This window comes from Bombus flavifrons, chromosome 15 (assembly GCF_040668555.2).
Source record: "Bombus flavifrons isolate JBK064 chromosome 15, iyBomFlav1_principal, whole genome shotgun sequence".
In the NCBI taxonomy this organism is placed as follows: domain Eukaryota; kingdom Metazoa; phylum Arthropoda; class Insecta; order Hymenoptera; family Apidae; genus Bombus; species Bombus flavifrons.
The window spans coordinates 4,423,290-4,440,189 of record NC_138456.1 but is presented as its reverse complement, the minus strand read 5'-3'; the positions used below and the strand labels follow the sequence as shown (position 1 = coordinate 4,440,189).

General features: G+C 35.7%; 1 protein-coding gene across 7 annotated transcripts in view; it reads right to left on the bottom strand.

The window, feature by feature from the left end:
- The window catches only part of tgo (Aryl hydrocarbon receptor nuclear translocator homolog tgo), a 47,364-nt gene that overhangs the window by 24,733 nt on the left and 5,731 nt on the right, over window positions 1-16,900 (bottom strand). For 3 of the 7 annotated variants that reach the window (XM_069128604.1, XM_069128603.1, XM_069128605.1), the window contains exon 1: window positions 14,316-15,344. The exons of the other annotated variants lie outside the window; for them this stretch is intronic. In XM_069128604.1, coding sequence (XP_068984705.1) covers window positions 14,316-14,545 — 230 coding nt within the window. In that variant the 5' untranslated portion in view covers window positions 14,546-15,344. Of the gene's footprint in view, window positions 1-14,315; window positions 15,345-16,900 lie in introns of those variants that run through there. 7 annotated transcript variants of the gene reach the window in all.

Genomic DNA, 16,900 nt, shown 5'->3' with positions numbered 1-16,900 from the left:
GTACAACGAGAAGGCCCCATATTCCTTCACCGTCCCTCTTCCCCTCCCTTTCCTTATACTCGCTCTGTATGTCTGCCAGCTTTGAACCTCTTTTTCTGGTCTCCTTTTTCTTTTTTTTGCCACGGAGAAGTCGGATACACAGCGAGACGAGGAGAGACGATAGGACCCAGAGACTTATGGAGTACATAATGATGCGGCTCGCGGTATTACGTCGACTTAACAGATACGTATGCATGCTTGGTAGCCAGGGAACACGCGGTGTCCCCGGACGTGGGTCCGAATCTTCTCGACCACCGTAAGAGGCCGCCGCTTTTGGGGACCCAGAGGGAGGGGATTTTGGGATTCATTGAGACGTTGATGTCCGGTGCGTGGCAGAGATCGGTTAGGAGATTTGCCGCGTTTGGGTGGTAGGAGTGAGGATAGTGGAGGGCTCTTGGGATTATTTAAGCTGCTTGTTTGACAAATCGGTTGACTCCACGAAACAGGGAAAATCGATGAAATTATATAAATAGACTATGGACTTTAATGCACTTATGGGAAAACTAAAAGTGCAAAAGAAGAAGAAATATATAAAATCAACCGAGATTTAAAAAATTTTGTTAAATTTTAAAGTATGTCAACCACTTTGATCTGTGAGTACGGCTTATTTGTGTTAGATTTTAATTGGTCGTCTTTTTAGTCATAGGTTGTAGATAATTTATGTAGAATTTGAGTAGAATTTCAGTACTGTAATTCAAATGTAAAATTATTAGATATCACCTATGATGCAATAATATAAGTCAGGAATTAATAATTCATATTCATTATTTTTTTTTCGCGTTCTTTAAATAAAATTTTCAATGACCGTTTTCGTTCATATTTATCGTATTTATCTTAATTATTTGAAATGATTTGGAGAACGTGTTAGAAATCGTAGGTAACGACATTTTGGATATCGATGGTAGAACACGGTGAAAGTGTCTAGTATAGTGATTCAGAGGGGGACCGCGCACGTGTAGATTTTGCAGTCAGATCACAAATCTCTGTATTTCTCGGATCTTGGAGCATTCGATAATTTGTAGCCACGAACGCCGTGGGAATGGAGTCTCGATTCTGATTTTTATCTCTCTTATCTGGTTAGTAAATCATCGGAAGCAAGCAACGCTAGATCTTTGTGTTACGAATCAGAAATTATTGCGTTCTCCAACCCTTGCACTGCTCCAACTTATTAAATATGTTGTATTCGTTCATTTCTATTTATTTTTCATCCGCTTCTTGTTGACTTTTATTTTATTCTTTTCTATTCATTATTCTCGTCCACTTTTATAAACATTTAAATTATCTGTTACATTTCATCAATCAATTGTTAAAAACTATTATATATCTTTTATATTTTCCTTTGTTTTCGTGAAAATTAGTTAACATTTGATTAAGTTAAATTTAGTTACCACATTGAATTCATAAAGATCTTACAAATTACGTAAAACGAATCTAACCGAACCTACCGGCTATAAATTGAATATTTTTATTTTCTATTCGTTCCAATAAAATCCAAGTAAAATTTTTTCAAACAAAATTTAATCGAACCATTTATCAAATTTCTAAATTATATTCGTATAAAAATTATACAAGAATTTATAATATTAAAAATATTCTACAAGAATTTCAAGGTCCCAGTGATATAAAACAATCCCAACTAGATCTCACCCGTCACAAATTGAATTGTATAAAAATTCTACAAAAGATCCAAGACTACAATTGCTATTATATAAAACAACCTGATCAACTATCTCTCGATAAAAATAAAATACATCTTCCCAATCACCATATACGATTACCCAACCGTGCAAAAACGTTCGAACATAAAACGAAGAGCTTCTTAACGGTCTTGCAAACGCGCGAATCTCATCCCAGGAACGTGCGACAAAAACAACAAATAATAGCTTCGTTAATCCGGGAACAGCACGTTCCCTGATCGGCCATTATCCTGCGTATAAGGATCGTAATAATGTCTTGATAACCTTTCCTCGACCGGTTCCTCTTCCTCTTCTCCTTCGTATCGGCTTGCGTTAATGAGATGCGTCGTTACACGCGTTGCGATCGATCTTAACACGCGGCGAATAGCAACGATCGTCGCCTTGTACGTTCAGGGATTTCTTTCTCATTCGTTTGTTTTTGATAGAGACGAGATCGATTTGTTAACTCGATGATTGGAGAAGATATTAACACGTTAATGTTTAGGTAGTCGATCGAGATCAATTACGATAAAGATAATGGAGGAGAAGAATGAAGAATGGTGGGGATACCGTTGATGAATTGGTGAGGATATGATCGAGATGATGGAGTTGATAGAATAGAAGAGAACATTTTACAAATATTCAAATCTGTAGACTGTATCGTACCAAAAATCTGACGTTTCTAGAAACGAAGCGTAACGATCTTCATTATTCAAGTTTTACTTCGTTAACTCCTACGGTATATTATCTAGGTAACTCTATTAAACTAACACGGTTATTAGACTCGTTCTTATAGGAATTTTTTCGACGACTTTATAGGACAAGTACCGGGATAATTAAGAAGATTCGTGATTCAATGAACTTTTACATTTTTAATTTTTTTAATCAATTTCGATACTTCTATACAGCTCCGAAAAATAACTGCTTGAAGTTTCTCAAAATAAGCACTACTGTAATTATTGATTTGTCATTCGATGAAAAGCTATTCGATGATCACGATATTTCTCAATTCTGAGAACGGATGGAAGCTTGAGAAATTTTCGGATCTTTTCAATCTGAAAAATATGTGCGACGTAGAGACAAACTATACTTCAACTCAGAGATATTTTCCATAGACGCGATACTTGTTTTTAAATTAACTTTCAGAACGAAACACTCACCACACTTTAATGAAGTACTCAACTTCAAGTTTTAAACTAGTTTATCAACAGAAATATTTAAAATTCATAATACATGAAAAGTTACCACTGTTTATGGCTTAGACAATGAACTTTTAAAAATTGTACTATAAAATACACGAAATTAAACAAAGAGGGTAAGATCCAAGAGCTTTACGAAATGAAAGCAAAGGACCGAAATAATTCGAGGAAAAAACAAAAGAAGAAGGGGAGTCACGTGATACGGCGGTCTCTGTTCAGGTTACGGTGGCGCCTTTTTGCATTTTTCCAGCTCGACACCGTGGTCACGACTTTGACCCCCTTGTCCCCCTGTTCCTCCCCCTTTTTCTGCTTGTTGTCTGCGATCGTCCTCGTACATTTACGTTCGCCATTCCTCTACGTCCACGTGTGCTACATCCACCTAGGCTCCTTCCTGTAGTACGTCCGACACTCGGCCCGTATCTGCAGCCCAAGCCGTGTACTTTGGATGCAACTGATCTGCCTCGTATACAGGGTCATGCAAACATTACGGTCCTGTAGGGTCAATTCCTCACAGAGTTCGATGAAATAGTGCAGACGGAAAGACGGGAAAAATGAAACAATAGCAATTATACTTAAAATAAAATGACGAATCAACAGACTCTACCAAATCTGTTGCTATCTTCCTAAAATCTCGTCAACCTCAAAGAAGCTAGTACTCCACTAAAAAACCCCAAAATATTACTCATCCTATCATCAACTACGAAACAATTCCACAAGACGCAAATTCCAACTAACCTCAACCACGACACTCCATAAAGAACGTTTCAAGATCCAGGACTTAGTCATAACTTAAATTGAAATTACGTGACGAGAACATTACCAAATTTTCGATTATCTTCGCGAAGCTCCTCCAACGTCCAACAAACTAATGCAGCCCAATTCCCGGAATATCATATACTCATATTCTCATCGGTTTCTAGACAATTCTATAAAACACTAATTCCAATTAACCTCCGCCACGATATCCCATAAACGATGCCCCGAGAAACGCAAGGTTAGCCATAACCTAAAAAGAGGATCGAAAGGAGGAAACCAAAGTAGAATCGACGTGAGCCGAGGGTAAGAAAGGCGTAGCGCAAGCGAGCAGAAATGTCCAGCGACGGTGACCAGAAATCTAACACCTAGGCGGTAGGTAGCGTGAGTTTTTTTCATTAGGAGAACGGCGATCGAACGGCGGCGAGTGTTCGCATATTAAAAGGAAAGAGCGAAGCTATTGGCGGGCCCGGGGAACGGGCCCAGGAGGCGGTCCATCGTTCTCCGACTCCGGGACTCTTATCCGTTCTCCGCCGACCTTATTGGTCACCGCCTCCCCGATCGTTCCTGCCGACCCTCTTCTTGTACATACGCCGACTTCTTGCACCGAGTTTTCCGCGAGCCACGATCGCTATACAAGATTCTGTAGAGTAGAGTGAGGTTGGCTGAAGACTCGAGTTACTTGGATTAGCTAAGTACTGATTCAACCCTTTGAATGTTTAATACTTGTAAGTTGGGGTTAGGTGAGTAGCTCGTTTCAGGATTATTTAATTTAATCGAGTATCAATTGCGATTTGTATCGGATTTATAGTAGAGCTCTATTTGTCGGAATAGAATTTTAGTTAATACCCAATTAAAGCTATATTTCTGTTGAAACTTGTTTGGGCTAGCGCTTATCTGAATGTGAGCCGTTTTTGTACGAACAAACAATCATTGATAACGGAAATAATCAGTGACTTTTCATTGTTTGTCTCCAAAGTTCACATAGATAGAATTCCACCGATTTCATAGAGCTTCGCCGAAGAGTTTGGATTATTTGCATCAGATAACTGGAGGTTAAATCTTTGAGTGACAAATATTTATAGAGGACGAGTGATTTGTTTCAAAATAATTTAATTTAATGTTCTTTGTTTTTAGTATTAAACATGATCTGCTTCGGATTTATAGTAGAACTGCATTTATTGAAACGAAATTTTTGAGTAGTACTCGATTAAATGCACATCTGGCAACACGTGACTGAATCTGCTTATCGTGAAATCCTACGATATGAACGACAAATCATAATTACAATCAATACAATTACATTATAACAAGCTTTCAATTGCGAAATTTTATTCGTGAAGTAGAAAAAAAAGCAAATAATAGTATCAAATATTGGTAACTTGTGGTGTACTACTTATGTAAGAGCTAATTAATATTTCACCACTTAGACTGATTAATTAGTACGTAAATACTATAATAAATAGAATGGTATATCAATACTATCTATATCCACTGTATATTAAAAAACTTGTCAGAGAGTATTCGTCAGACTCAATGTCATCAATATCGCTCCAATACCTGTTGCACCCTCACAGGAACTCTCACCCTCGAATTCAATGAACCGATCACTCACGCCTCTTTCCACCTCTTACCAAAATCTCCTCACACTCTCCTCTCTTCCTTTTTGCTCGATAAAAACGTAGCAAAAATAGAGCAATTTATCTGGATCGTTTCAGTTCGTTAGTCATAGCGGAACGGTTCGACGAATGGAATTACTTCCAGGCAACAATAGAATCACAGGAAACAAAAAGGGAGAAACAAGCGTCGGAACGCACGTTCGTGCGAAGGGTGGATTTTCATCGGTTGCCAGAAAATTTCTGGGTCGTTTTAGGTCGTCCGGACCGCGACGAAAGATACAATGAGCGGACGAGAATCGGGGTTTGAGCTTCACGGTAGAATGGAACGAAAACGACGATGAAGGGGAACATTCTCACGGCTGAGGAAACTCTTATTGTTGTTTCCGATACAAGTATAGGGGGCTCGCCTCGAGCGGAAAGTCACGCGACCAAAACGCAAAAAGGAAGAGGAAATTAGAGGGAGATCCGCTTAATTGCCGGCGAAACGTTTGCTACCACCCTGTTCATGCACCGTGTAACTGCTCTATCGACTCTGACTCCCACTTTCTACCTATAATCTCATTCTTTTCTCTCATTTTTGTTACTACACGCTCGTTTAAGAACGATTACGCCACTTTCGAAGCTGTTTAGGCTACATTGTGGTTGCCGGGTGAAAAGTTTTTTAATTAGTGGGTGGTCAGTTGTTTTTAAGAGGGGATGTAATTAATGAAGTTTCACTGTGTTCTGAACATCGTTTGGAGAAAGAAGAGTTGCTATCTATGTATGCTTTCATAACTACGTTATGGTCTTTGAATTTTTATATTCCAGTCTCGTTCTCCTTTTAACGTATAAGAAGATTCGTATTGCTTGGAGCAAGAGTTTGATACAAGAATGAAACTCCTAATCGTAAGACTCTTCCGTATTTCTCTCTTCATAAGAAACTTTTCAACAAAATGATCCTTAAAGATAAATTCAAACGATAAATAATCGCTATTATTCAAATAATGCAAACAAATTTACTAAAGAGTAAAATGGAATATATTTACGCGAAGAAGCCTTGAAGGAGGATTATCAGAGAACGATAAAAATTCAACGAGAAGAATCTGTGCTGGATAGTGTTATCGGTGGATTCCTCTTAAATACGATGCAGGAAACACAAGCTGTTCCGATGGTAGCCACGAGCTGTCCGCCTAATGCCAACCAGCTTAACGTGGTACGCGTCGACCAAACAAAACCCGGTGCTCGCGGAATTCGTCACGTAGTAGAGATTTGTGGCCGTTCGCGAATTCACGCGGCCGATTACCAGATCATTACGTTACGTAACATCCTAACCACGGAGAATTCTTCGCCTCGGCCCTGTTGTTTTTAGGACGGTATACTATAATGGCGGATAACAGAAAATTTCATATTGATACATTATGAACTTTAGTAAATTTTATATCTTACATATCTCTTAATCTATTTTCAATTTCTATATTTTATATATATTTTATACATATACTTTCATTCTACATTTAGACATTTTCACCATCGGCGGCAGACATCCAATCTGTGATTAACTTAATATTATATTAAATATACAAATGAATAATTTAATGTTTTTAATGAAATTCAAAGTCTGTTTAAAAGAAAGATACCGCAAGCTGTTCAATCAAAGTATCGCTGCCTTTTATGACTTTGACCCATCTATTGGGTTGGCAACTAAGTGATTGCGGATTTTGTCAATACCACCTAATGACAAATTAGCACCAAAAAAGGAGGACGTTCTGTGAAATTGCCGCGTGACGACGGTGGACCACACATTGCTTCTACTATGAAAGACGTCATAATGAGTCTTGCTCCGCACGTCTTACAGCAGCCAGCTTATTCGCTAGACATTACTCCTTCGGATTACTAATTGTCGGATGCAACGCGCCTCGTCCGATACCCACTTTTAATTAGAAGATCAGACACAAAAATCACCTGACGATTGGATCTTGTCTAAAGACGCAGCATTTTTCCACCATGGAACTCATCACTTACCTGATAGATGACTCAAAGTTATAGAAAGCAACGGCGCAATACATTTTGATTGAACAACTTGCTGCACCTTTTTTAAAATAAACTTTGAATTTCATTGAAAAATTTGGCTTGTTTATTTATATATACATTATTTATTTATACGCGTAATATTTATTCATTGCTCTTATTGATGGACTATGTCTGTATATTTATATTTTTATGAACGCAATCAAAGAAATTGAATCTAAATACAAATTTGTTATATACTTTGAACGTCATGATGAATATTTTTTATATTTTTCTGTGTTATAACATTAGGTAGATGTTTTGCGTTTAAATTTCCTACGAATGTTGAAATTAAAAAAAATGTTTAATTTAAAGAAATCTATCTTTATTTTTCATAATTGTATACGAAATCCTAAATAAAAACTTTATCTAATTAATATGACAGTAACCGATCGTTCGATATATCATCTAATTTACAATAGACGCTTTCCTCTCGAGGAGTCGTTGAACCGGATGAACAGACGACGAGAAAAGTGTGTTTCAAGATTGAGGCGGCCGTGCTTATTATTTTCGTTCATAATTAACTGCTTATTAGTAACGCTCGCTAAACGCACCGCGTAATGCATATTTATGTCATACAACGTGTATCGACACGCATCTTCATACGAGCCATGATTGTTCAGCAAAATTAACGTATTACAGACGAATAATTCCTGCGTCTAACATACGCGAATTAAAACCTCAACAAAGAATCATTGTTACAAATATCGTACCAACCGAAAATAATTTATTTTAATGGTTCAATCTAACTATTACATTCTTGCATAAGATCCAATTTATTTTAGATTTAATTCTTCAATCGAAAGCGAAGCTCCATTCATTGAAAAGTGCAGGTTTATTTATTAGAATGATGATTAATGTATTTATTGATGCATTATTTAAAAGGTAAGAGTTTATGAAAAAATGTTAAGTAGTTTCTTTTTCTTAAATGTATTCTTTTATAATCCCTTCTGATCTTTTATCAAGCTTAACGGTTAATATTTCCTTTCCATTATTATTCTTGTGTTAGGCTTTCGCTCATTATAAGCTTAAGTAATAAACGGCATACAAATGTATTATAAATAGAAAAGTAATATCCTTTACTATAAAAGTATACCAGTACGTATTATAAGTAACTATTTTTCTTCTTTTGGTATAGTGTTGATTTACACTAACCCTTTGAATGTTATCTCTATCCTTGGTAGATATTGGTAATTAATATCGCATCGTCTTAAAATGTCATAAATGAAGGTATACTCTCTCAGTATTCGATGCAAATTATAAATATATGAAATGCTGGAGTTTACTTAACGACTAGTATTTCATATATCAACATATGGTAATCTAACATATCAACATATTGCTATTCTCTTTTTCTTATATCAATAGCTCACATCAAATTTACCTTAAATTTGTTTCGATTAGGTTTAGAAGATAGTTAAAAATTATTTTTATACCTACGCAAGATTCTATCTTGTTGTTTATTTCTATTTTAATATATCAAATAAGTCTCAGCCTAGCACAGTATGATTTGGCTTAGCTTTCCACCAGATTTCCGCTTTAAATTCCTTTTCCGAAAGAGCATTAGACTAAGAAACGACCCAGTTAACAGATTAGAACGCTCATTAAAGAATTATAAAAGAACAGTACACAGAAAAGAAGAAAGAAGAAGAAGAAGAAGAACGAAACGGAGAAACAGAAACGAATTGCAATCCATGGAAAATCAAATCACTTCTCGTGCCATCTCTTTGAGATGGTCGAGAGACAACGATGATCTCGTAAAAACTAGCCAGATCCCCGACTGATACATCATCAAGGCTACGAGAAGATTCGTTCGTGACGCGGCTAACCGTAAGAATGTCCGGGAACAGTAGTTGACGAAGAAGACGAGGAACAGGAAGAAGAAGAAGAGGAGGAGGAGGAGGAAGAAGTCGATGGAGCGTGACTCGGTCGGATTCGACGAAAGTGAGAATAAACCGGCGAGGATAATGGCCAGACGATGGAAAAACCGCGTGGAGGATCGCGGAGGTGGCAGCGATGGTGGCAAGGAAAAAAAGCCCCTTTCACGGCTCTACCACCGGCAACGACTGCCCTTTCGATAGATCGAGTTTTTACGCGATCGTAGAAATGCCAATGCTCGGCTACCGCTGTTCAGGGTCTCTTTTCGTTTCCAACAAAGGGATCTTTATACCCCTGTTGTCGACGTGTGAATATAGAAAATAGCAATAGCTGGAAAGCGAAACGGGTTATCCGATGTTCCTCTTTCGTATTTTGTGTTCTTCGTTTATCTTTTCTTTTTTGCTCAATTTCCTCTTTCTGAGGTGAGTTTGAATAAATGAAATTAATTTAGGAAGAGGAACGAGATTAAGGATAAATTTCTAATTTTGTCAAATTTCTTGCAACTTAGGAAGAGGAACGAGATTAGGGGTAAATTTGTAATTTTGTCAAATTTCTTGCAATTTTTTTAAATTAGCACATTAGTATTCTTGCGAAATATTTTGAGACTAAAATATTTCTTATTCGTCATCTTCGTTTCTTTTGTCTGTTCATTTTTCTATTTCGATACCCTTTTTAGTCTTCTGTATTGAATGAAATTAATTGCATTTAATCAATTACATATTACAATCAATTTCATAAATTAATTCCATTTATTAAGTTACATAATTTCATAAATTAATTTCATTTACTCATTTACAAACTTTCATTCATTCAATTAATTAATTTCGATAATTAATTTGATAAATCAATTTTATATACTATTTATGCCGTCTAAAATTCTGTGCTTTCGTTTTGATCAAACGGAAATTAAACGGGGAAAAGATTTCGTAGAAACGATATCGCGTTGATTGAAAAACAGTCACGCAATAAACATTATAACTCCAGAGGTATCGGGGGGCCGAAGTATGAGGAAGTCGTACGCGTACGCACATTCGTTTTTTAGTCCTTTTGTATATATAATGAACTCTGCCGTTGGTTACACAAGACATTGTACAATAATGAAGCAATTTACTTCCGCCAAAACGTGACATTATTTATAATCCGTCCAACCGACGTGTTTTGGATATCATTGTAAAAATTTGCCGATCTTGTAATAAACAGTTTACATACCATCTACAAGTATTATGTTCGACATGTTGTAGGTTGAAAATCACATTGGAAAAAATTTAATTGTGTTCATTTAAGCAATGTTACTTTTTATGATTTTTTATAACGGTATAGAAATCAAAGAAGATATGAAAAATATTAAGAAAGCTGTAAAGAGTGGATTAATTAAAAAAATAGGTAAGCATAGTAAATACGAGGAGAAATATGAAACGATACGAATTACAAAAATTGCGATAATGTAGAGAAAAATTTCTATATAGAGCAAAAAACTTTATCATTGGTTTAGAGAATTTGAATAGCTGAATTTAAGTGTCGCAAGCGTTAAAGATACGAAAAAGGTACCAAAGCGATTAAAACCGCTTTAAAAGTTATCAGTTCATATTCTTAGTCGTTAAAATTTCCTTTCTCGGAAATTTATTCGAATAACACATTTGACAAATAGTACGGTGCTTCCTAATCTTTTAATGTTGATTAGTTTCTGCGAAATATTACATTCTACCTGCACATTTTTTCTCACAATAGTATATAAGTCAGTAACATCGCTGAAAATTTGTTAGCCCATGAAATTTATTTCGTTTTAATCGTTCTAAAAAAATTTAGTAACCGACGTAATCATAACCGATGACCACAGTCACGGTAAACATGTTAAATAAGAAATCCTTGTTAAAAACAAGACGAGAAAAAAATGAAATAAAAAAAAAGAAGAATAAAAATACCAGAGTAACATGGTGTTAGTGCACTGTAAATACGTTTTCAAATTCGCTATCTATTCTATGATATTCGAGTTTCCGTCCACGTGATGACGGTAAAGCGATTTTACGACGGTCCACGCTGTTTTTACGCGGATTTCGCCGATAATCCAACTATCTCGATTCAAAAACAACAGTAGTAGCTACCGTTTCTGGCCAATCGTCAAACCACGCGAAATTATTACCAATACGACGGGACTGTTTTGTCACTGATAACACGGTACGTGATAATTCTCATGTAGAAACTCAGCATTCGACGATGCTATTTCGATGATCGTCGTCCGTATCAAAGTTCACTTGGCCAATTAAGGCACTCCTTTCAATCGTCTCTTATGATTCTGTCCTCTTATCTTACATTGCTCTTTCCACGATTTCGAGTTTCCTGTTGCATCATCAAAATAGATCGATTTGTAGATTTAATACTTTCTTAAAACATTAATCGAGTTTTGATTAATTTCAGAGATAACAGGAGGTTTTTAATTTTACTCGAGTGTTTGATTGTTCAAAGTTTGAGGAAACGAATGCAACCAAATACAAGGCATTGATCATATTTAACTCTTTTTAATAGGTTTGCGAACGTATCAACGATCAATGTGGATTAGGGGGGTCAAATTGAGGAATTTCGGAAGTTTTAGATAGCAAAGTCGTATAGTTTCGATAGCACATAGATGTTTTAGAGATGGTTAATGATTTTTATCGATTTAAATAATTCGACAAAAATGAAATATAGAAACCAACGAAATTCTGCAAATGGACTAACATAGAACAGAGAAGAAAATTAATATTTCCTTTACCAAAATTCCACCTCCTGTTTCCTTTTTTTTATATAATACTTACTACTTACAATATTCTTCTAATCTTTTCTCCAAATTTCCACCAAATATTTTATAAAAATATAATGAAAGGAAGGAAGAGAAATGACAAAACTTGAAACTATTGTAGAAACGATACTAATTCTCTAAAAGAATTCATAGAACAGAAAAAGAGAAAACTAAACTTTCCTTCGCTAACAATAAGACTTGTCTCATTTTTCCAATATCTCTTTAACTTTTGTTCGAATTTCCATCATAATGTAAATATAAAAATTCCCCCTCTCCCACCAAAAAAAGAAACGAAAGAAAACCGATAATACTTGGAACTAGAAACGATAAAAATTCGCTGAAAGGACACACGTAGAGTAATCCCCGAAGTGGTTCAGTTAGAAATCCGGATTACTTTCGCGATAATCCTCATTGTCCGATCTATCTGGCATAAATCGACACGGTAATGGTCTGATAGAAGAAATTCCCGAACGGTAACCGCAGAAGTATCCCCCGTGGGCTATTGATTTAAGGGAATAGCGAATCCATGACCGCTAACACACGCTTGCCTCTCTCAATTTCAATAAGCAATTGCGAGAACAACGGTCACGATTTCAACGTGAAACTAGATCGAACACGACGCAGCATAGCTTGGAATTCTTTTGCCAGTCTCTCTTGTCCTTTCGGATCTCATTTTTTTTTCCCTCCTTCTTTACTTTATTTCCTTCGTTAAACATGCAGAATAGTCATTTACAATTTAGAATTCATGTCCTGGTACTGACTTGACCACGTGTTTTCTATCGAGAACGATTTGAGGAGAGATAAACTAAACAGATAGAAAAAGGAATGAGTTGTTAATAGATCTGAGAATGTAGTCGTTTCTTGTTGGAATTTCCGATAGAATTGGTGGAATGGAAGTTTCTATGGAGTTGAGATTTAATGTGTCGTAATATTATTTGTAATTATTTGAATTTTGTAATTTCTTTCTCCTAATATTAAAAATACAATAAATCTTGAGGATAAAGAAATACATAATTATTTTCAAAATTGTTCGTTCTAAATTCTTCATTTTATTATACTGCCGTATGGTCAATAGCTACATAAATATTTTTAGGTATTATTTTATTTTATTCTAATAACACTGCATTGCTGTGAAACAACTCGTTAATAACAATTGTGAATTCCTATTCTTCTTGTTCAAAAAATACAATTAATCATCATTTTTTTCGTCATAAGAAAAGAAAAATTTAATCGTAAAAAGTTAAGGGGATTTAGCGATTATGTATTCGATTGATTTTTCTAAATCTTTCTACAGACGGCATATTAAAGTGTTGGAAATTAGAGTGTTAGTAAGCAAATCATGAGTTGACGTATATAGTGGAAGTGATTCACATAATGATATTGTAACACAATGCAAGTTCTTTGTTTAGAGGAAAAATGCAGCGTTCCTTTTTGTAAGGTCGCATCTTTTTAATCAAAGAGAAGACCAGACCAAGGCAGCTTCATAAGCATATGGGTCAAGAATTCACTTGGCCATCTTCTCGTGCTAATTATAACTATTCTATATCGATTACGCCGAACTGCGCGGTTTCTTTTTTTAAGAAAATAGACTATTTCTTCAACGAAAATTCTAACAATAAACGTACTAAATACCTAAAGAACTAACTTACATAACTGAAAATATTAACTTCATTTCGTCCGAAAAATTAAGCCACCCATCCATCAAGATTATCTTTGATCTCTTTTAATTACAAACGAATTAAAAGCCAAACAACAACACATTAAATAGATTAAAATTTGTTTTCCACTCGATAGCTAATCTTCAACATTCTCAAGCCCTTCTCATACTCGTCTTAACTCAACTACGTTCTTTCTATCATTTCCGACCCGATGTTCTTCATTTTAATTTTTTCACCTGATATTCAAATATTATAAAGGTTCTTCTATCCAGCTATGAGTAGTTTAGGCTGAATAGCAAAGTAGATCTTGCAATCATCCAACAAGCCACATATATCAAGTACAATAAGTTAATTGAAAGGATATTGAATCTCGTATTCTATTTAATAACGGATTTTTGACGAATAATTTTGTATTTGATGAAAATTTCGGCAATCGTAATATAATTTCTTAATATTAAAAAATATTTCAAATTCGATTAAAATCCGAAAAAAAATCGTCACTGGTACGTTTCTTCGTCTCGATTTTACGTCGAACATTTTCTTAAAACACTACAAATCCTTTTCGTCGCTAACATGATAGAGACTCGAGTATTAAAATTCGAGGATCGTAGCAGAATTAAAATCCGGCGTCCCAAAGGAATGTAAGAAAAAAATCGAAATACACAAGTTACCTCCTTCTTTTCGACTGTTGCGCGTCCCCATGGGTCTGTTGCATATGATGGGGCGACAAGTTAGGCCCGTAAGAGAGCAGCTGACCTCCGGCGCTGGGACACGCCGGCGGAGGCGGCGGGGGCGGCAATTGGTAGCCGACGGACGTGGCGGAGGGTATGTAATGCGATGGACCCGCTCCTGGGCCCAAACCTACCCCATACCCGCCACCACCCGTCCCGCCCCCATACATACCGCTACCACCAGGGTACTCTATTTTGTCGGCCTTTTTGCCACTGTAATCAACACCGAAAACTCGTACCGACCACCTCCCAGAAAATGTTACTTCATTTAGTTCATATAAAGAGTATTAAATATTCATCCTCCGTATTAGATATCCACATAAAACGATGATAAAAATTGGTTTAACTTGCCACTATTTTAAGTTTTCAGAGTTGAAACTATATTAAAGTCGCAGTATTATTTAGCTCGTTTAATTCGTATAATGAATATTAAGTATTCATCTTGAGCACCGAGTTACTGAACGACGATGAAAATGTTTTTTAAATTTACCACTATTTTATGCTTTTAGAGTTTAGTTAGTGTATTGGGTAGCAGAATATCAGTTCATTTAATTGGTGTGATAAATATTAAATATTCATTTTGAACAGTATAATTATTGAACGAAGAATATTTCATTCGTCAGTGTTTCATGGCTTTAGAGTTTATTGTGTTGGGTAGCGAAATTCTATTTCGTTTAGTTCATGTAGAAGTTGTTAAATATTCATTTCGAGCACTAAGTCTTTGAATAATAATAAAGATTTCTTCACAGTCTTAACAGTAATAAAACTTTCTCACTATTTTAAATTCCTCCGGCGTACTACGTGGTTTTGGTGACAAATTTTCGTTAATTATTAAAGACTTTTCTGTGGCTGTTTTGGCTAAACATCGAATGTTTATTACTTGTTGGAAATCTTCCTGTGGAAAATTTTTGTTGATCGAAGATCTTTAAGTTGAATTAGATGTAAACTGATTGGTAATTATTATTCTGAGTCTTGGGAATGCTGAAGTTACAGCATTTTTCTGTTATCCAGAGATTTAGCGTTACCATGTTAATTCTAAAATATTTTTTTCGACTTCTACAAAGATTACAGACATCAGACTCATTTCTGGATTATTCATAGAGTTCATTAGTCATGGATTCATGCTGAGCTTTTATTGAAGTATCTATCTGACATCAGCGATAATCTTGCTTATAAAGTTCTAGAACCTACATATATTTCTCAATCATCTGTTGCGTTAGGATCCTCAAGACAATATCCCTGAATCCTCGATCAAATTATGAAAAGTCAGTTGTCACAGTTGAATCTCACAATCACGTACAGTAGACTGTAGAAATTATTCATAAAGGTTCTTAAATCAGTTCATCATCTTGCTACCTCTAATCTCAGTACGAGATTCTACGTGGCCAGTTTAAAAGAAATCTTACTCCATGTATTCCTCCGGTTATCGCAAAATCTCAAGATGGCCCACAGATTGCACAGGAAGTGTCCACAGGGATTACCTGGATCTTCCACTGTTCTCTTACAGTCCAAAGCTAGTCTACTCTCAGTTACAACTCGAAACGCATGCCCTTCTCATCGACAATCTTCTTATAAACTTCTTTCATTATAATTCTTTCCAACTTCTTGCAATCTAAAATCATTACACGTTATTTCGTATAGTTCTTCAAAAATATCCTTCTTACTATGTGGAGTTTCACTTAATTTTACTTTTATAGTTACACGACTTATTGGAGAAGTTTCATCGACGAGTTTTCCAAGAACAAAATTCTTTTTCTTATATCTATTCCGTATAGTTTTGTTTTATGGTTCTCACAGGAGCTTCTCAAAAAGAAAATATCTTTACCGCTATGTCGAGTTATTGCAATTTTATTTTACCACTTTTACGACTTTCATCTCAGAATCTTCCAATGCTTCTTGCTGTATCAAATTTTCGTAACTTTATTTTATGATTTTTTCAACAAGTGGTTTTTCCAAGAACAGAATTCTTTTGTGATTTTATTCGACGATTTCCAAAGGAATTTCAGTAGAAAATCCTTTCTACTGTATCAAGCTTTTGATAAAATAATTTTATTTTATGATTTTTGTAACAGTTTCATTGGTGAGAATTCAATGATCATCTTTATGACAATTCCATTGATGTGTAATTCGTATTGGATTGGAAGATTCAAATGGGAAAAGTGGAGACCGTTCGTTCACCTTGGCCAGGGTTATCTTCTCGTCATCTGGTTCTAGCAGAGATCTATGCTCGACGAATCTTTGATACTTTACACCCGGTTCACAGCGACGCGGCGGGCCTGTCTCTGCCAGATATTCCAGGCCTGTTGCTCGTAGATATCCCCAGTGACTTTTTTCCAGAGATCCAACAGGTATTTATGGGTGACGCGCGCAGGAATTATCCGTGCCTCCTCCAACCTTTATTCCAGCTTTTCCAGCAATACTATCGTGGATATTTCACTTATTATTTGTTCTGTTTTTCAAGATACTCTGATCCTTCGACTTCTCTGTAATTTTAAGCAACTTGTCAAAGTTGAATTTCCAGTCAT